The 21,249-nt window shown below is 42.4% G+C and overlaps 1 protein-coding gene across 4 annotated transcripts in view; it reads right to left on the bottom strand.

Annotated features, from left to right (window-relative positions):
* Nucleotides 1-1,434: 1,434 nt before the first annotated feature.
* The window catches only part of LOC110982993 (uncharacterized), a 279,431-nt gene continuing 259,616 nt past the window's right edge, over nt 1,435-21,249 (bottom strand). For all 4 annotated transcript variants that reach the window (XM_087142717.1, XM_087142720.1, XM_087142719.1 and 1 more), the window contains 20 exons: nt 20,945-21,142; nt 20,172-20,265; nt 19,099-19,266; nt 18,296-18,378; nt 17,657-17,753; nt 17,024-17,115; nt 15,949-16,128; nt 15,259-15,441; nt 14,140-14,230; nt 13,553-13,738; nt 13,245-13,342; nt 12,037-12,225; nt 9,995-10,094; nt 9,583-9,716; nt 8,515-8,566; nt 7,420-7,716; nt 6,506-6,653; nt 6,053-6,215; nt 4,590-4,770; nt 1,435-3,914 (listed from right to left, as the gene is read on the bottom strand). In XM_087142717.1, the coding sequence (XP_086998843.1) occupies nt 3,730-3,914; nt 4,590-4,770; nt 6,053-6,215; nt 6,506-6,653; nt 7,420-7,716; nt 8,515-8,566; nt 9,583-9,716; nt 9,995-10,094; nt 12,037-12,225; nt 13,245-13,342; nt 13,553-13,738; nt 14,140-14,230; nt 15,259-15,441; nt 15,949-16,128; nt 17,024-17,115; nt 17,657-17,753; nt 18,296-18,378; nt 19,099-19,266; nt 20,172-20,265; nt 20,945-21,142 (2,919 nt within the window). In that variant the 3' untranslated portion in view covers nt 1,435-3,729. The remainder of the gene's footprint in view (nt 3,915-4,589; nt 4,771-6,052; nt 6,216-6,505; nt 6,654-7,419; nt 7,717-8,514; nt 8,567-9,582; nt 9,717-9,994; nt 10,095-12,036; nt 12,226-13,244; nt 13,343-13,552; nt 13,739-14,139; nt 14,231-15,258; nt 15,442-15,948; nt 16,129-17,023; nt 17,116-17,656; nt 17,754-18,295; nt 18,379-19,098; nt 19,267-20,171; nt 20,266-20,944; nt 21,143-21,249) is intronic.

The raw sequence follows: 21,249 nt of genomic DNA, 5'->3' as shown, positions 1-21,249 counted from the left end.
CCTAAATACGAGGGTGCACCCTGAAAAGGATGACTTTACCAATAGCGCCCTTTATTTCAAAACGTAATATTTAGCGCCTTTACAAGGTCGAGTTCGGGCGGCCTGTTCTTGACACGAGTTTCTTGTTCTCGCGCTCGAACAGGCTCACACACCACCTCCTTGTCAGGGTTTTACAGGAACACACGGAAAAACTCGTGAGAGTTTCATTTTTGAACAGCTGCAAAAGTAGGGAGATGGCTTCCAAAGCCATAGAAAATGGAAAGTTTTGCAAAATTAACATTAATTATTTTCCGTAACACAGAAATGAATGTTCCTGTTTATATAGAAAAGAATTCAGCCCATCCAAACATTAACTCTCGAATAACGTAGCCTACATGGACGCCGCTACGTTGAATGTTGCTTGTCACTAACTACCAGCGATAACCGGTTGTTTGTTCCCGGCGTTCGAGCGGCCGACCCGCGAACAACAAATCGAACTGTTCGTGAACATACGGGAACAAGCCGCCCGAACTCGGGCCAATAGTCTATTTTTTGCTGCTGTTCAAAAGTCAAAATCTCACAAGTTTTTCTGTGTGTTCCTGTAAAACCCTGTGAAAAGCGTGCTTATGGAAAGGATGACTTTGCCAAGATCGCCCTCTTTTTCAAAAGTGAAAGCACCCTCCGCAGACCTAATATTTAGCGCCCTCTTGAGGAATAGTGCCCTCCAAAGTAAGAATAACCTTAAAGAATACCGCCCTCTCTTGAATTGACAGAATTTCGACTCAAAGGCCACAGCGCCCTCATTTATACTTCATTGATTCGTTATGTACTTTTTAGTATGGCGCCCCCAATAGCAATACAAGTTTTTGCTTGTAACACGCTTAATAGCCTCCTAATTAACGTGATTCTCGAAAAAAAATCGGCTGCTTTTGTCTCAGAAAGAGGACTATCAGGAAAAACGGCTTTACCGAGTAAGTTCTTCATATAAATAAAACAAGCATGTGAATTTCCAACAAATCTTAGAGGCACTGCATCATGGGATATGATGACGAGCGAATTCTAGATTTCGTTCAGGTAAGACGTATACAAACAAAAATTTTCCCACTCAAAATTTCTCAGACTGAAAAGAATTGAAGATTTGAGAGAAATGTCTAGTAGTGAGCACTTGTGCATGTACGCAAAATCAAATTCAGACTTTAGGAGTTAGGTGACAGGTCTCGAAGTGTCTAGGGCTTCTTAGCGGTGATTCCACCTTCATATTCCCTTCTGCCAGCATCTTCTGATCTTAGTAGTACCTACTGAGTCCATGCAGCTGAAACAGGTATCCAAGTTTTGTCGAAAGCTGTCTCTCCCTCCAGTCGCTGCTTCTCTGCGTAACACGAGGGTATCAAGGAATCTGATGAATGCTGTGAACCAAAATAACCTTGAAGAACGAAATCGAACAGTCCATACAAATTCACGCGAAAGTTATTATTTATTTACAAATAACTTGGTAAGATTTTTACTTGGGATATACATTCAAACCTAGACAAGGATGCTTGCAGTTTTTCAAATAAGTTGTTTTCCTTTAAGGGCAATTTCAGTGGCCCTGTTTTGTATTTCAAACCTTACAGGAATTTGAAGATCAAAATTCATTGCATATAACACGCTTTTGTATTCGAGTCCCTCACAAGTCCCTGTAAGTCTAGCACAAGTCAATCAGTCTTAAGCCAATTCGCAAGCTTTTCAAATTAGCTGTGGCAAAAGCATTCTTTGGTCTTTGTTTACCCTGTTACTTGACTTGTGAAGGGACTTGTGACTGGACTTGCAATGGACTCGAATACAACACAAGTATACTCCTCCACTGCAAGTGTGCTGGTAAAACCAATACTTCCATATAATAAAAGTATGAGATAAACTATAGTCAACTTCCGCTGCCCTCTTTTATTCTGTTAAATGTTGGTTGATTAAAAAGATAACCGTGACAAACTTAAATTAATGAAAATACTTTGCCTTAGAATAAAAAGGCACTGAACGATGTCACGTGCAGAATCTTTCAAACGGTTAAAAACTTACTGGAAGCACCACTGAACAAGCGCCACAAGTCAAAATACAAAAGGTCTAATAAAAATATTTACCATTACTGTAAAAGTTATTAAATTTTGTCAGCTTAACAAAATAAAGCCTTTGAGATAAAGCACACGGATACACAATGATACAGTTAAATAAGTCTAGTCTTCGCATTATTTTCATATGCAGCACCATAAGTTGGAAGGCAGTTACAGGGGAAACAAATGAAAATTATTAACACATACACTTAATAGCACACATTCGACAATCGGGATGTGCTACGTCTACGTTCTTAAAATACTGAATAGGTATTAAAACTTGCGCCTCTTGTCCGAAGTGGGTTCTTGTCTTGGTACAATTATCTCAGAAATAGCACGAGGTATGCTTGGTGAGCAGGAACTTTGAGCCCTTTCAAAAATTCCCACAGATTATACAGGATAAAATTTTATGCGAGATTATTTGAGGATAAATTGATATTTCTTTAATGGCACACCACGGCTGCCATAATGACAACGCATTGGATCCAATGGTATTACGCTTTGGACCCCATGGTATTGCGCACAGGTTTTAGAAGGGCAAAGCGTCAATCCATATATAGTCAAGATAAAAAGGTATAAAACAGATGAACATATCGAACATACAGTTTATTCTATGAATAAAAAAAATTAGCAGTACACAAAACGTGGTGACAGGAAATATCTTCTGGTTGACAACCCCATATGTATCTTTAATTTGTTTACACTTGTACGGTTCTCAGGAATAATTCAAATGAACAGGCAATAAGATATCCAACCCACTGCCTGTATTTGCATCAACATTTTATAAAATAGATAAAAAAACACTGAAAAATATCGACACTTCAGAGCAAATTTAATACTAGGCTCTACTAGAGGCTGAAATATTCTCTATTCTAAAATTACAAGCACTCAATGGAAACTGTACCCAAATACGAGCCCACTGTGGCTACAACTAGAATACTTTCACAAAGTACACAATGCGAATGGAAGATATTGGTTTTATTAATCACTGACGATGTTGACAGTTGTGTGGTAATGCTCATGTCTTGATTACTGCACCGCTATCTTTCAGTAGTTTCCCAGCTTGTGTCATAAATTTTGTAATTCAAATGCTATTTTTCAAGGGATATTTTGGAGGACCATCCCAAATTTTTAAAAACAATCTCCTCATGTCCGTGAATCGAAAATGATATCTAACATGTTTTATTAATTCATACCTCTCAATACTTATTTCTATTCAGTGGAAGTTAAAGAGCACCGTCCTCGCAGCCACATACTTTCACATACACGTATATCTGACTATTATGCTAGTATTCTGTATGGCACGTTCGTAACTGCCACTTGAACTTTTACACAAGATGCCCCACTCCAGGCCCACCCCCATACAACCTTAAAAGAACCACTTACTATACCTCAACAAACCCTATTGGTTTTAGGCACAAAATTACACTGGGTTTATTATATCTAAGTTTCAGGCTCAACAGGAGGTAATTCTTCAAGCATTTATAGCCTATTCCAAATATTGAAGAGCCAAACCAAAAACAATTATTTCCATTTATTGGAACACCTGTAACATGTGGTACATGCTCTACTCGACAGAGTCATCCACAGAGGTAAAGGCTTACTTCAAAAGCTGTTTAATTTCTTGAAAAGCTATTCTATATATAGTTAGCCCCTGCATGGCTTAGGGACAATTGCTTATATCTATACACTGGAAGTTATGGAGTACCATGCCGGCAGGACACTTGCAGCCAGGGACACAGTCATTTTGGGTGCATTCTGGTGGGTTGGGGGAGTTGAGGGACTCGCATGTGATCTCACACGGTGGAGTGCACTCGTCATAATAGGCCCTGGCTGGACATGAAATGGCTGTAGCACAGAACAAGAACACCACACTGAACATGAAACATGTGGAAGTCACCACAGCGGTGTAACAGGGAGCCTTTCCCCCCCCCCATGTGGCCCCATTCGAAAGGGTTGAACTGTACAAAACCTCCCTCCGTGAAAGCCGCAGTGCATCAGCTTTTGGTGCCACTCCCGTCTCGAGGAAATGTGCGCACTAGCATCAGTGCTGAAGAAAATGCTCACCAACCGTGAGTAAATAAGTGAGTAGTGAGTAGGTCAGTGAGTAAGCTGACTCTTGGCCACAAGTAGCAAGGTCCAGGTGGAGGAATATAGAGGTATTTGCAGCAAACATTAAGACTGGAGTTTTGACTAACACATCAATGGTCAATTTTCTGGTATTAAATTGCTGATGTCCTGAATGTTTCCTCAATGATCGCAGAAAACAAACACATTTTGAGGGTTTGTATGGCCAAAAATATTTAACTTTTATATGATCTATTTAACCATCTCATTTTAGAGAATGCCATTTTAAGATCCCAAATGGCACATTTAGAGCACCATAGCCCTGTAAATGCTTGGTCACTGAATCAAATGATAGCAGAAACACTTATTTGCTTACAGTATTGCTGTTGCTATCTTGGCATTTCATAAAGTGCCTTTAAGAATTCCACTTCATCGAGGCTAAGCACTCCCACTTACCACAGTAATTTTCTCTCTGCCAGTCTAATGTGACGCCTTTCTTCCTAGCTTCGTGAGAGTATGCCGAGAGTACATCGCACAGGCATTTGTCCTGGGCAGGGCAGGCACACCAGTCGTATAGGCAGGCATCGTAGAAAGGTTGCGGATCAATCAGGTGATGTGCCGGTGAGAAGACATCACCCTGAAATCAAAACAAGACACACTGTTAAGTACCGGTGTTGCCGTGATTTTGTCCCGGGAAAACTACATTTTTCTAAAGGGAGAACGTTTTGAAGAGGGAAGCACAAAGCAGCTATGAACTGATAAATCAAGTAGTAGGGTATTATATCTCCCCTCTTTACGGCCATGGTCACAAACACCACTACAGCTGGGTCTGAAAGGTGAAGGTTACATTAGAAATTACTAGAGGGGATGACAAAGGATGAGGCACATATAATGAAGTATATTGATTTGGTAGTTTCGGGCAGAGTCACAAAATTTGAACATATTTAGACATAGTGATATGTTTCATCACTGTCTTTATGGATGAACAAATTATGAGTGCCGTTTGGGTACACTTTGTGGAAATTATAAATAAACTAAACTAATCAATAAGTTTAGTTTCTCAAACTCTGCACACAGATTTGTAAATAAGAATTTTGGTTTTCACAAGCTGGCACACAAAAGCATCTTGTGAGCTTGTAATTCAGAGAAAAATGCTTTAAAACTTTTGGCGCGAATTTACTCAATCGTTGTACATGTGGATCATAGCATTCAATTAAAGTCTTTTTCTTTGAAAAAAGCAACATTTATTTTGCATTAATATAAACGATCCGGGAAGACACATGTGGATGCCTGTATATCAGCTCATGAAAAGAGAACTTACGCGGTGTGCAAACATATCCCACTTAATGTCAATTCATTATGTCATTAACACTATACACAGATCTTTATTCCAGTTAAGCTTTGATTGTCAAACATTTTTTTCTCTTTATTGCACATAATGTGGTGTACTGAATGTTTCCGGGAAACACTCCCCAAAGAACAGGTTCCTATGAAGGCATGTTGGAGGCTTCTGTCTGGATTTAAGATCCACACTCACAATTGCATCATTCCAATGTAAGCTGGCTAACTTGCTCATAATACAACAACAGTGCATCATTTGCAAAATAGCAGTAACCTGTCAGCAGTTGTGAGCAGTTACACAGTCGTCTTTGCTCCTGATAAGGCTAGGAATCAGTCAATTTCACGGGGAGGAGTGGTGTTTATTAGTACTGTTACAGCATTTATAACTATAAACATGACATAAGGGCAACAGAAGTTCAAGGAACCTGGTCCACAGTCACATACTGTTCATGATTACATCTAACAGCTCTTCAGATGTGTTCAAGGATAAAGGGGGATAATTAATTTCTGGACACCGTACACAGATTTGAAAGTCGAGAGGTCAGATCTCTAACAGCCTCCAAGATGTTCCCACTCACCTTTAGGATTTCACATCTCTCCACAGCCTCCACCAGATAGCTCTCATCCTTGGCGCATGGCTCCAGCTCTTGGCTCTCTCTACAGGAGCAGTCTGGGTAATCGCCGCAGATGAACGTGTTCCCAAAGTCCGAGGCTGTCGTCATGTATGTGCCATTTCTACTTCTATATTGAAAGGAACAGCATGTTGCCAGTTACAAATATGACTGTGTTTTTATCGCAACACAGAAAAAATCGGGCTAGCAGTCATCAGTGAGGCACTGTAGGAAACTCTGATTACTGACCACTCATTTGTGGAAAATGAGTGATCCAGTGAGGTATCTCATCACAAATAATCTGCATATTTCTGACAAACAGACCTGCACCTTGGAAATTGTTTAACTTGACAGCTCATAAGATTTGATTCCAAGCCCACTCCAAATTGGGCATTTGTAAAATCTGCCACATCTGCTCACCTGAAGTCATCATCTGGGTTGTCGTTATAGTCACCGCAGAGGCCGCACAGCTGCCCCTTCCAGAGATGATCAGCTACAACTTCAGCAAAGTGCTCGCCATCAAAGGACACAGTGATTCCCAAGTTTGTATGGACGACCACCAGCAATCCTGAAAGAAAGTTGTGAAATCAGGGAGATTTTATAAGACTAGAAACACAATCCTAATTCGTTTGGAGTTCTTGTGGCATTGTGGCTGATACAGCCAAGTCAGATAGGAAAAGCACTGAGCAAGCAGTGTGCATAGACTTATAATACAACCACAAGTATATGCCAAAGTATTAAAGTGTTACGGTGCTTCTGTATGGATTGCACACACACTCATACTACGTCTTTGACAAATGGAGTTTTTACAACTTTCCAAAGGGTGTGCTTGAACATCATTGTTTAAAGAGTGCATGCAAGACGCTACCAGCGTGCATATGGTTCCACCTCAGTACGGCTTCAGGGTGGATTAATCTTAATTGTCATTTTCCTGAGCAAATACACATATATACAAAAGATGGCATAACTACAAGGAGCACAGTGGGGGATATGTCCCCCAGCAGATGTTATGACCCCCCTGGGTGCACTAATTTGAAGTTTTGAAATGTGCAGAGCCAATCTGTGAACCACAGTTAAAGTTAGACTCTGTGCCTTGACTGCTCATTCAGTGATTTTTTAAAAAGTCACACTTTTATATGCAAAACATACAATTTGAAAGAAAGAAATGAAATGATGAATGGCAATCATAAGTTTCTTGCAAATGCTTCAAATTTGATTTGAAGGGACCAGAAGACTAGGGTATGTTTTGCATGCTTGTGAAAATGATGGACCAATGGATGACCCCTTGGCCTGACTATTAAGTCACAACAGGTGTGACAGTTGGTACAGCTCACCAAGTTTCTGGATGCTGAATTCCGGCTCATGGAGGTATGGCAACTCCACGAAGGCACCATCAACTTTGACCTTCATATCCTGCAGCAGGTCAATGGTCCAGTTGAAGAGCCGGAAGGACACCAGTTGGGTCCAGGACACTGAGTAGGTCTCCTTGCCGTTGTTCTGGACAATGACCTCGAAGTTCTCCCCGACGCAGTCCTTGACAAACGTGTAGGTGCAGGTGCCCTGGAAGTCGTGGAACCGGCCGTCGAATGTCCGGTAATGGGGATCACCAAAGACAATGCACGAGGCCATCTCTGAATAAAACAAGGAGCAAAACGTGTCCAGGGGCACTGCAATGAATCCGTGCTGTACACCTCTGAATCTTTGCTTTGCGAATTTCTCAGCAGGTTCACCCAACAAACAAACAAACTCAAAACGAAATGATTGGCATCAGAGCTCTACTTTTCTTTCCATTTTCCCTCTTGTTACTGAATCGTGACATGATTCTTAAGCTAGGCATGACAAGTGTGGATAGGGCCTGATTGATGTGACTCCTGTGGTTAAGATACAGTGACGTAACTCCGGGGGGGGGGCAAATTCCCCAAAATGAAAGTCTGCCCCTCCTCGTCGTTCCCCTCCACCACTTGAAATATATACAATCTACATACAATTCACAGTAAACTTGCTTTCGATGCCCTCTTGCATAAAACTAAGCAAGCCCTATAGCTGCATGCCAAATATTCTACACCAGCCACCCTATTGTTAAATCTATTGGAGAGTTAGGTTCTCTAGATCTGGCTGTGAATGCATAGGATCCATGAGGGCACACACCCAGAACACAACCCGTATTTTTCATATTTTTAAATTTCAGAAAGATTTCTTCCCCATTAATCATGCTTTCTTGTAAGTTCTTCACTGCCTATTTAGTATAACCTTAAAGACAGCAATCACCACTGCAAATGTGCTTTTCTGATATTTCAGGGTTTACCTCCATTTGGGGTGCCCATTTTGTAAAACCTCAGACCCCCATTTTCTTGGAAATACTGGATCTGCCACTGCTGTTAAGCCCATGAACCATTCTTGAAGTGGCTCAAGAGTAATCAATAACTTACTTGGCAAGCACTGTTCACAACATGCTCCAGGTGGGATTCCGATTTCATCACCCTAAAAATATAAAAAAAAAATCCAATAGATACATGGATTTCAGGTGGAAAAAATTCACATTGATTATATTCGAAGGTCAGCAACTTTTTTCAAACAAAGTGTGTATTTTGCCGTGACACAGCTTTTAGGTTTTCTGTTTTGTGGCTGTTGCATCTCATGCATGTTTTACAGCCTCCTCAAATATACAGTGACACAATTTGTTGTGCTACGTACAAACTTTTTTCACCATAAAAGGCAGTGTGGTTGAGTTACGGCGGCGGAATGGTTTTAAAAGTGAGGGAGCATGCTCCAGCCATTTCAGTGAAAAGAAGACAATTATGAAGTTGCAGTGTACCTCCCACAGCTGGTAGACCTATAAAGTTGGGGGGGGGGGGGCAAACTAACTTACTTTTCAAAGGTGGGGGGGCCCACAGGCCCCCAGCCTTCCTGGTTCCCCCGCCTCGGGACAAGTGCCTTAGATTATGAGCATGATATGGTCGGGAGCCGAAGCGGGGGGGGGGGTGCAAACCCTCTTTTTCCACGAAAAAATAAATAAATAACAAAAGAAGAAAAAGAGGGAGGAAAATATAATAGGGGTCATCCTGAAATCGCACCACAGACAGCCTGGAATTCAAAATGGCCCTTGACATCACTTCGGAAGGGCCACACACTACAAACCCGTGGGCATTTTACCATTGCTCTATCGTTCTTCTCCCCCCCACCGGAAAATCCAAGATCACACCCCCTCCCCTTTGGGAAAATCCTGGATCTGTGCCTGATGGTGGCAATGGCAGGGGAACTATTTTCAAAGTTGAGAGTCAGTAGTGAGACAACTGGGCATAAGCCTCAAATAGGCCAATCTAGTAAGCTACACCCAACTTCAGGACTTGAAAAAAGTGCACATTAAGTTCATCATGCTGGCACTTGTAGAACCCGGAATAATGTGTCAGGTCCCACAAACCACTGGGCCAGGAACTACTACTGTCCATCGCAGCTAGAGAAGGTACTGTCACTGATGACGTTGGTCTGCCTTTTACCTCCTTGCATGTAACTGGTTCACATTCCTCCTGGCTACAGACTGCATTTCCGTTGATGCAAACACAGATGTCACACCCACTCCTCCAAGCTGTGCTGCTGGAATACCGCTCACCATTGTATAGGCACATGCCGGCTGAAAACAGAGCATGTAACATTTCAACTCAACTCAAGCAGTATATGTGAATCCCATGGTCTCTCTGGGGCCTGACCGTTTGAAACAAATGTAGAGACTTACATTTTTTGGAGAAAAAACATGCACAGGACCAGTGACAAATAGCAGAGAGAACATCTATAATAAAGGAAGGCTTTTGTTGCAAATTTATCTGAATAGCTTGTGACCTGAATTCAGGTCTCCACTACAATACTGGTCTAGACAGTACTGCAGGCTGCTCACTGCTTCCTACAATGTACCTGTGCACTGAGGGCAGCAGTCACCCTCTGCCTTGTGTTGCTCATCTGGGTGGCAGTCCAGAGCTGGGCATGGCAGCAGAGCGCACTCAACCTGACCATTCTGTAGATTGACAGTCACAAATAAAAATGAAACCTGACACGATTAGAAAATATGATTAGAATGATTACAGGGGAGCCAGGCTAGCACAGTGGTTCTTTCTCAGACTTCCACCATTGCGGCCCGGGTTCCAAGTGGATTGGTTTTTCAGTCACTTCCTGATTTTCCTTCGGGGTTTCCCTCTTACCGCCACTACAGTAACTGCCTCTCATTGTCTCCTCTCAACAGGTCTCTTCAGGCTTGTAAGCTTATGCTGTCTCTAGGGTGCAATTCCTTCTCTCTAGTACCAGAAACTAAACTTGCCAACTCTGCTGCCGCATATCATGTGGCCGTCCAGAGCTATCAGAAACATTTAATACTGTAGCACCATGTAGCAATCATCTCTTGAGTGAGTTGAGGTTTTGAAAGTATCACATGGACTCAACGTTTCAAAAGACTTTGACAGGCAGAGTGCGTATCATGTACTGCCTGAAGTACTGAATCTGCCGGTTCTTTTCAAACCCTTTCCAATTCCTGAAAGTGATCATTTTTAAACAGCACAGAAACTAAACCGGGCTGCTTCCACCACTATGCCAACCTTCCAATCTCAGAAGAATTATAGCGACCAATGTAGGAATTAATCTCAGAATTTCAATGTTGGAATTTTAATGAATGCGGCTGAAGAACGTTTGAATATTTAGTGAAGAGATCGGAATTTGCAAAGATTCTGACAATGTGAGGCGTTCTGGCAAAATGACACAGAAGAGGGCAAAAGCCAAAGGAGGACTGAAAGGTGTCACAAATGAAAACAGAATTTTCCTAACTCTACTGTTTCGATGTGCTTAAAAGGCATCCCACTTAACAAGTTATTATTTGCAGTCCCTTCAAATGAACTTGTGAAAGAAGTTACATAATGAGAATAAGGCCTTTGTCATTATGGGTCTTGTTTTTATGAAAGTATTAAACAGATGTTAATTTTGTTGTTTAAAATTTGTTTAATGAGTTTTCTACCATTTCTACTATTTGGCATAGCAGCTAAATCAAAGGTACAAAATATCACTAAACTAAACAATTGACAAATACAACTTTTGTTTAGTTTCTTGCATTGGTTGTTCACATTGAAATGTGCCCAGTTCCATCTCATTTTGCCAAAATGCATCACAGTCTTGTTAGCAACTTAACCACTACCAGCCGGGGACTCCGAAATCGGAGCCGTATGGTTTATATGTGTGGCCGGGGTCTCCGACCTCGGACAAAGGAAACAGGACCCTGTAACAAAAGACCGTACTCCGAACAAAAGACCACGCTGCTGGGCATTACCGGCATTTTTCACTCTCAAAAATGATGATAATCCAGCGTTATTTTGAAACCGTATACCAGGGTTTGGGGCATTTAGAGCAAGCGGATTACCACCGGGGACAAAAGCTCTCCACCACCGCAGCGATGAGCCACACAGCACTGCTGCATGCTAATCTGGCCCCTATTGAAAAGAGGTCAGCAGTGCACTGAGCCAGGTTCATGAACAAAAGACAGTTGTATAGCACCGCACAATCTGGGCTCTGTTTACAAGGCTGCAGGCCTGGCTGAAATATTTGGGCGTCAATGAAGGTCACCTGTCAACTTAGAGTAGTGCCTAAAGGTTACTCTGTGCGGCTATAAACGACTATTAAATGGAATGATAAATTGTTGAAGGATTTTGAAAATGGAAAAAATGATAGTCATGCCGGCCCAGCATCATCAAAGTTGAAAAATGCCCCGGCACGAAGTGGTTAAAAAAGCCCAGTTTTCTAGGGACCCAAATATGGACAGGTTACAAAGATTAAATCCCATCTAGTCATTTTCACTGTTCAGATCAGTTAGCTGTGGCTTGAAATTACTCTTCATTCTATGATAGGTGTCTTAGCCACAACCAACAGAGTCATGTGTAATTTCAAGCCGTAGCCAAGTGATTTGGTAAACGCCTTACGTTACAGGAGCAGTTGGTACACTTGTCGCCAGCCGGCTGGAACCACTCCCCGTTAATCAAGAACCTGTTGTCAAACAGGCAGTCCTGGTCCAGGCACAGAGGACAGCATTCATCTGGTACCCTAACCAGCTGGTGTTGACTGCAGGGCCGCTCAGGGCACTCCTCCACCTGGCAGTCCAGGTAACCATCCTAAAGGAATCCCCCCAAAAATGTATTTGGAACAATCAGATTAATAGAGAAAACAGGATGAGGAAATTTTGATTTCACACAGACCTTCAGTGAAAAATTCTGCTTGGCAACAAAGCCAGCTCAAATATCTTGTGAAATAGAGTAAGTTAAGCCAAATCTTTAAGGAATGGATAAAAAATTTGGAGTATCCAGATTTTGGGTTATAGCAAGATTCCTGATTATTTCCAACAATCAACTCTGTTCAACACATCTACAGTGTTTTGACTCACTATTTTCCCTGTCTTGATGGACTTTAAAAATGGACACATTTTTTCTCTTTTCGTTGATTCTGTTGGTGTATTCTTCCTGGTCAAAAATATCACTTGAACAGGATACCTAATCGTGTTCTTTTTTGTCTTGATTTTTTTCCAAATACCTTATGATGTCTGGTCTTTTTATAAACATGACAAATCAAATATAAACTTTATACTGTTGCAGGGACGTTGAGATATATTAATAATGTTCACACTGTCAGGTCCTATCAGTATCGGAAATGCCAGCTGATAGCTCTAAGACATTCAACATAGGCCCACCATCGTGAACTAATGTGCATTGTAGGTGCCCGCTGGTCATATGTCAAGCAGTCCCTGTCAAAGGTCGTTCTGCTGTACAAGCAGAGGCATAGCCCCTTGTATACACACAAACACCACAGTGGTGTAAACACAGGATTTTCATTTAAAAAGAGCTTGTGTGAAAGATACTGACATAAGGAGATCACAAGAAAAGTCCTGAAAACAGGAAAACTAATGACTAGTCCCATTCCTTCATTTATGGCCCCCAAGTTGCCCACTCCCAGAAGACTGCAAAATAAAGAAAATAATAAGATTACTGAGAAAATACAGGGAAGTGTGCCCTCCCACTATGACATCCAGTTACCCTACTCATCCCCAACAGAGAGAACCCTGGCTCCACCCCTTGTACCAAACACCATTATTCTCACAAACATCAAAGGATTACGGGTGGAACACTGATGTACTTACAATGCAGGTGCAGGTGGTGCACTGGTCAATGTCAAAGGTTGTTCCATTGCTGTACTGGATGCCATCATTCTCACAAACACGCTGGGTTCGGACCATAGCTAAAACCAAATGTCAACAGGTTGCACTATTTTGAGAAAGTAATTCAACATTTAAGTTAAGGAATTGGTCTATTCATTTAATGACTGATGCCTGGCGATCTCAAGGTGGCCTAGTAGGAGACGTTTTAGGGAGCACCGACAACCTAAAGGCAATTGCCATTCAATCAAGAAAGGCAGATTCTTGTTTTCATGTGCTGTGAATGTCCTTACCTTCGCATGATGGGCAGCAGGAGCCCTCGGTGACCGCCACTTGCTCTGGTCTGCAGTTGAGCTTGGGGCAAAGGATCGCGAAGCACTGCAGCTGGCCGTCACTGCCGCACACGCACTCCATGCACTGGCTGTCGTCGGGTTTGACTGGCGTCCCAACAGGCAATGTCTGGCCATTCACATCGCACCCTGTCGCAGATAATCACAATGCTATGGGTGATGTTACTGATTCATGGACTAGCCTCTGCTGGCTGTAATCTCCCATCAGGGCACCCATCACAATTGTAATTTCAGGTGGTGTTATGGTTGAATTATGACAACTCCTTTCACAAGTCCAGTTTCGAGCAAGTGCGTACTGTCACAAGACCAGTCACAGGGTGAACAGTGATAAAGAGAATGCTTGTGTCTCAGTTCACTGGAATAGACAGTGGACAGACTTTGAATAGACTGAAAGAGGCATGAGGCATTTGGGATAGACTCGCAGCAACTTGTGACTGACTTAAACAGAACACCGATCTCAGTTGATACCAGAGAGTATAAAAGGTGAAAATGCAAAGAGGACACAACAGGTGCACATGCTTGTTTTTTACCTTGGCATGTTGGACAGCACTGTCCGTCCACTTGAGTTGCATTCTTACAGTCTGCCAGGCAGGTCACTTCACTGCATCGTATCTCTCCATCCTAAGACACAAAGACAAATAGCAGGTGTCAAAAGTCCACAATCATAGATTTGTTGTTCAGCACCGTCTACAGGAACACTCACTATGCAGATAGATAGTCTGCAAGGACTACACCTTCAATGACTCAACTTAAGGTTTAGGTCTATTCGGTGGAATTCACTGAGTGAGGAAACTTTACACTTCACTCACCACATAGACATGAGTTCTTATAAAGATGTTCAAAAATACCTACAGCTCTGGCTACTGTTATTTTGTGAAATTCACTGTCTGCAGAATACACAAATGCATTGCTCTGCAAGTTCTCTATGGAATCCTGCCGTCCCCTAAATCCTGGCTATAGGCATTCATAGAAATTGGTAGAGTCTAGAACTACACTTAACAAACTAGTCCAAGAACTGTGAGGATTAATCCCTGCCATCAGCCATACCCTGTCAATGGTTATTCTGTGTGGCTGAGGATTTATTGACTAATCTTACCACTGTTTTGGTAGGGCAATTAAAGATTCTGTGAATAGGTATTCTGTGAAAATGACGTCTCACTGGTGGTAGAACTAGGGGGGTAGGGGAAACAGAGTTCCCTCCACTGTCTTGAAGAGGAGTGGGCATGACCCTCTCCTCTCAATCAGAACACAATAGAGTGGGACTTAATGCTTTGGTCTATTAATGGTCAAAGCCTGATGGTCTCACGACTGCCCCAATTCGAAAATTATTCTGCTACCATTAGACAGCCTGCAGACTACAATTACCATCACACAGACACAAGTTCTCCAAGAACTACTGTTATCAACCAAGCTCTAGCTTTGTAGGAGTGTATTTTAACAGAACCTGCAGACGTACTAAGTGTGGATAAAGGGCTTGCAAGGATTGACGTCATCCACCCAGCTCGATGGGTATAAAATGACATGAACAGAATCTACTGACTTTAAAGTCATCACCCAGATAAAAGTTATGTAAGAAGTGTTGTCAGTATTCCAATCTGGCTATCCATTTTCTGTGAAAATAACAAAGTCTGTATACTATACACACTTACTGCACAGATACAAGTTCTACAGGGATTGTTTTCATCGACCCAGGTCTGGCCGTGGGTGTATTCTGTGCTGTCTAGGGGGTCTATGCAGACCGCACACACTGGGCAGCAAAGGCCAGAGATATCCACAGAACGTCGACATGCTAACGGTGGACACTCGCGACTAACACAGTTCACGCTGCCGTCCTAAAGGAAATGACAAACATAAAGACACACTCACTTTGAGGGCTTGTAAGGAAAATTTCACTGGTTGGCACGTGTCGAAATGCCCAGTGAGCTTTGTTTAATGCAACCTCTATTATCACTGCCATTGTCATTTAGTGCCCCGACTTTTCAACGTAGGCCTACTTGCCAACAGTTTGAAAATGTTCATTTCCATATCCTGAAAGTGGGTGGGCAAATGCCACAGTACTTTGTGTTCTACAAATGGCAGATGGCAATGTATAAATGTAATGTACCACATTGTAGCAGAATGTTTGCTTTTCAAATGGAGACAAAGTGCCTCACAAAAAGCAATGTTAATAGTGAGGTGGTAATACAACTTGGTGACACGTGTAGGGAATCCTTCATGGGTTGTTGAGAAAGGGTTGTATATGAGTTTGGTTGAGATAGGTATACATTTTGAGGTTAGTTTGCTTGAATTGTCAAGAGTCAGGGGGACTACGAGTGGCCAGTCGGGCTGGGTGGACTCACCATACAGGTGCAGGTATCACACGGACTGTTCTCCGGTGTGAACACTTCCTCATTGTTGTACATGATATCACGGTACATGCAGACGCTGCAGTCAGCACAGCATTCGCCGTCAAGGATCAAGCCATGCGTGCAGTTGCTGGAGTCCGGGCAAGGAAGCGGCAGGCAGCGCACCACTTGATCCTGTCAATGAGATAATACATCTGTGTCAGTTTGTCAGTATAGGTCTGAGTCTCACTTGGTTTTTCCCCTCCTGAGCAGCTTCAACATGAGAGAAGAACCTGCAGATCTATGCTAAATTAAGAGCGCTTACTTGTTATGCAAAGTAAAGCCTGCGGGGTGCCAGTATGTGTGTGCACAAGGCAGAAACATATGGAAAAGTCAAAATTATGTACAGCTATTTGCATATAACATGGAAATTTTGAAGTTTTGTAAAAGTTTGAAGTTCTGTGTCTACATTCTAAATATTCTTCAGCCTAAATGCACAATCAGGAGATAAGCATATTGCTCTACTCAGTGTAAAGAGTGCAAATATATCTGCGAGTGTGCTGTGGACAAATTTTCCTGAGACGTTTATACTGCATCATACTACTGATAGCAAAGATATGCCATCTGTGATAGTTAGAACTTTCATTAAGGGTACACCATTCAGAATTCATTCCATCACGAATAATTCATTGTGTTCTACCAACACTCTCTGCAAGAGATTTGAGCAGTTAGACTTTGAGAAAATCAAAATAGCTAAATGGTAGAGCATTATACTCAGCATGGCTCACTTGAAAAATATATGCAAACACTAATCATACATATTCATACTGGCCTGGGCATAATGACATTACTAAAAGTTCCAATAATGTTGCTTACTGTCCTCTTGATTTTTGTTTTTCTCTCTGGGAGGTTGAATATTTTGGACTTACGTTCCCCCCTCCACCGAAAAAAATAGTAGCAGTTGATGACTGGTACAAATTCTTGATTTCTAAATTGATACGCTGTGTATGTCAATATTCTATTGTGTCTCTTTTGAAACGTGTGGAACATGCCATTATGAGGTGAATAAAATGACGACAGACTGACTCACAAAGCATGTGCACTCTGTGCAGGGATCGTCTCTGTCGAACCAACTCTCTCCACTCTCGTATGTCTGACCCCCGGGAAGTCGGCAAAAGCCATCTGGTATGGGATCAAGAGGACAGGACAATATTAAAAAGACTGTGGTAGGATAGAAGGAACAGATCTAACAAAGAAAACCTTAGTCTAACAGAAACAAATATCAAGAAAATTTGGTGCGTCAAAGAAATAGAACTTCTTCAAGTCGCTTGGCACAATGCCTGTAAGCACCGGCAGTGAAACTGGGTTATGTTAACAATGGGACATGTGTCAGCATTACTGCCAACCTTATAGGAGCCTGTTGGGGTACGAAACCATGTTTGAAACATCTACTTTCACTGAGCATTAGTACATCTCAGGTAGCTACAATCCTCTGTACGATGAGAAGCAGTGCTGCTTTTGATGAAGAATCGATTTTTACACTTGTTCATAAAAATGGATATTCTGTATCATTAATACTTTTAATTTTATTACTGAATGCAAATTGTTCTGGTGTGCGTTGGTTGAAATCATACATGCTTCATTCAGCATACAGTATCTTTACTAACACTCAAAACTGAAAATGACATTGATATGGTAACAACCTTCAACACCATGCACTTACCTGCACATCTAGGGCAGCATTCTCCAGCTACTGTTGTTGTTACTGAGCAGTCTAATGTCGGACACTGTTCTGCATGAGTGCACCGAACATTTCCTTTCTGCAAAGAAATGGATTACAATGTTTCAAAAATCTCGAATATGAACACTCCACTGCTTCTAAACCTGTCACGGACGCCGCCACGTTGCATGTTGGTTGACGTTTGAGCAGCCGACCCACACACCAGTTATTGAGCTGTTCATGAACATACGAGAACAAGCCACCCAAACTCAGCCTCTGAGTACATCTGAAAGGTTCCAATATAACACCTTTTCAATTGTAAGTCATTTGTAATATACCACTTATTTCACGTCTGTCAGCTTGACCCACTGAGCACATAAATGCAGGAAAAGTTAATACTTGGGGTCAACTGATTTCAGGTCCAATTTTCACAAAATATGGAGTCCAAATGATGGTAAAACATTCATATCAAAACTCCTGAAGGCTCTGCATGAAAAAATACACTGCTATGATAGAAAAGAAAATATCTAAGGGACTGGATTCTGCCCCTCCCCAGCTCTTTTAGGATAAAAACAATGAAAATCATCATCACAACTTTCAGGACCAAAGTCCAGCAAACTGATCTATGGGAAAAGTCCTTACCCTGCACATGCATGTCCTGCAAGGGTCCAGCGCAGGGTGAGTGGTCTCGCCATCCTTGATTCTTTGGCTCAAAAAGAAGCAATCTGTATGCAAATACGCGGTGGAAGAAAAACACAGAAAGATGGGAGGGGTCCATGTGTCTCTGAAGGCCTATTTGTTTCACTGGGATCTGGATCTTGATCAGTGATCTTAATGCCGGTTCACACCATCCATTAGATGAGTTTTGGTGTCCGAAAACCAGCCACAGATCACTGACAAACATGGCCTGAGGCATTGCATACTACAGATGGTATGCCTTGACTGGTGGCCAAATCTGTAAGCCATTGTTCCTCCATGTCATGATATGCCTGTGGTATGCACGTCATGACTATTGATCAGGGAATGCCTTACACAGTTGGATCATTCCTGTTCTCAATACTCTGTGAAAAGACCACTAAAAATTTCCTTTAAGAATTTGTTGTGCCACATATCCCTGCGAATGGAAATTAGCTGTTCATATGTAGAAACACTGACCGCGGTTCGTATTTTAGGAACATGCATTGTCATGAGTAGAAACGGTCCCATTCTTGTCTCAGAAGATGTTGTTACTGGCTCTTGTTTTGATTCTCGGAAGTTGGTCCACAGTGTGAAATCAGAGGTGTTTTACTTCTGACATTCTGCATCCTTACGGTAAAGCGCCCAAGTATTTCACCGCAGCAAAATACTTCACAAAGAGAAGTATTTTCCTATACATGAAAATATATTTCAAAAATAAATGCAACTTTTGAAACTTTCTAAGATGTTCCCTTAATCTGGGACTTTACCTTGACATATTGGACAGCACTCTCCTGGAGGTTGGTACGGATAATAGCATTCCGTGTTACAGCTCGCTGGCTCGCACACCACGTCACCGTATATGCACACGCACTGATCACAGTTCAAGGTGGTGAATGACTCTCCATTCCTACGCCCGACACCATTGAAAACACAGCCTGGGATGAAAAAAGTAAGCATTGGCAAGTAATGGTAATCTTCAGCACTGGACAATTGAGAGGAGGGAAAGACTAGAAGCCACAATTCTCCAGAAGGAGCAAAATACTTGGGGTTTAAAACAAAGAGAGAAACGGGCACTTTCTGTCTTCCCTTCCTTCCTAATGATGAAAAGAAAACCTCTAATATAGCAATGAAAGCTTACATAAAAGGAATTTCCAATGTTTGGGGCTCCCAACAAAGTTGCCCTCCCCAACCAACAGGCCTATGGATCTGGGCTGCCCTGTTTATTCACATCCTGACAAGTTCATCAGACATGATTCAGTCGAGTCACAAGCAAATGCATTCGATTGGTACAGCTTATACTAGGCACACATTTTTTTCAGGTACATATATGCGCTACCCGAGGCACTGCATATTTCACAGCGATAATAACTAGTAAGCACAGCCAAAGAGGCACGCTTACCTTGGGGAAACAATATTTCCCCCTCCCCATTTTTTTGGCACACCTGCCCTTGTACAGAACAAGCGCAGGCACTTTCTACAGACAGCTACTATGTGTACAATTTAGGGCTGCGTCTGTTGGAGATGGTGCAATCTAGATCACTTACATTTTGATGCAAAATGGAAACCAGTCATACATTATTGTTTAATGTGTACCTCCCATCCCCAATTGAAGGACCACTATGTTTCAAGATCACATTCAGGAACAATGAATGTATGGATTCTGGATATAACATATTTCTTTACCAAGTGAGGCTCTTCCTATGCAAAACTGTTTCAGGTTTCTATGCACATTCAATTGAAAGTTAGCTGCGTCCAGCCTCTTTTGTTTGGTATTGAAGCCATGATCTACTCCATTTAAGTATGCTTATGAGATGATGGGACTGATGGAAGTCAAACCTACCATGGCAGTCAGGGCAGCACTGTCCAGCAATGGAGACAGGGTTACGGCACTGTGTATTGCACTCGGTGCGGAAGCACTGTATTCTACCTCTCTCCTGAGGGGGAAAAACATAAACTGGTCGAACCTTGGAAGCACAGCTTTACTAGTACACACTTGTTGTGAAGTTAATTGCACGAGGCCATCTAAACTTCTGTATTTAAAGGGTCTGCTCCAGACTGCAGATGAGACTGGATTTCTCTACATTTTCAGGATAACTTTCCCAGTAGCCATGGTGGAAACCAATCAGGTCTTCATCAGTTGCTAATGCCGGTGTCAGTTGTTTTTGCCCAATAGTCAGGACAAGAATTCTGACAGGATGCCCCCAGTGGAATGGGCCAAAAAAAATATCCAGCAAGGTGTGGAGTCAAAGTAACCTTCTAGTTTAGAGGCAAAGATCTTTGAAAAACGACATTGGGAGGTTACGCATTCCCCCCTCCCACCGTACTGACCCTGGCTGATTCATACCTGACTTTTCATGTCTTAAATTTTCTGCATGGTTTTAAACAAGGAAAATCACTTTACAAATTTGAGCCGGGCGTATATCGTCACTGGCCTGATATGAAGTTTTGGGAAACAACACTGTACAGCATAGGCACTTCAAACTACTGCATTGCCATGGAGACCTTCAGATGTAACAGGTTCAACAGAAATGCCATCCTCCAGTGGATCATCCAGCCACCTCCACATACTGCTGCATAGACAGGACAGCGATTGAGCACTTCACTGGCACTTACCGAGCAGCTGCAGGTCCTGCAGAGATCCATGGGGTCTTGCCACTGGTCACCGGTCCTGTGGAACTCCCGTTGGTTATCCACGCAGCCCGGCAGCATCTCCACGCAGGTGCTGCAGCACTGGCCCTTGATGCGCACCTGGGAGGCAGCTGGGCAGTCTAGTTCCGGACAGCTCTTGTACTGACACTCCACAGCACCTCTCTGGGGAAAAAGAGGCCAAAATGTGCCCATGCACTTCACATCACTGACCTTTGCAACCCAGCATATCCTGGGTATGGGTGGTTTGACAGGATCTGAGGTGGATTTCA

Source organism: Acanthaster planci, linkage group LG10, assembly GCF_054643075.1.
Source record: "Acanthaster planci isolate LZ-2023a linkage group LG10, COTS_SCS, whole genome shotgun sequence".
NCBI classification, from domain to species: domain Eukaryota; kingdom Metazoa; phylum Echinodermata; class Asteroidea; order Valvatida; family Acanthasteridae; genus Acanthaster; species Acanthaster planci.
This window is presented reverse-complemented; position numbering and strand designations above follow the sequence as displayed.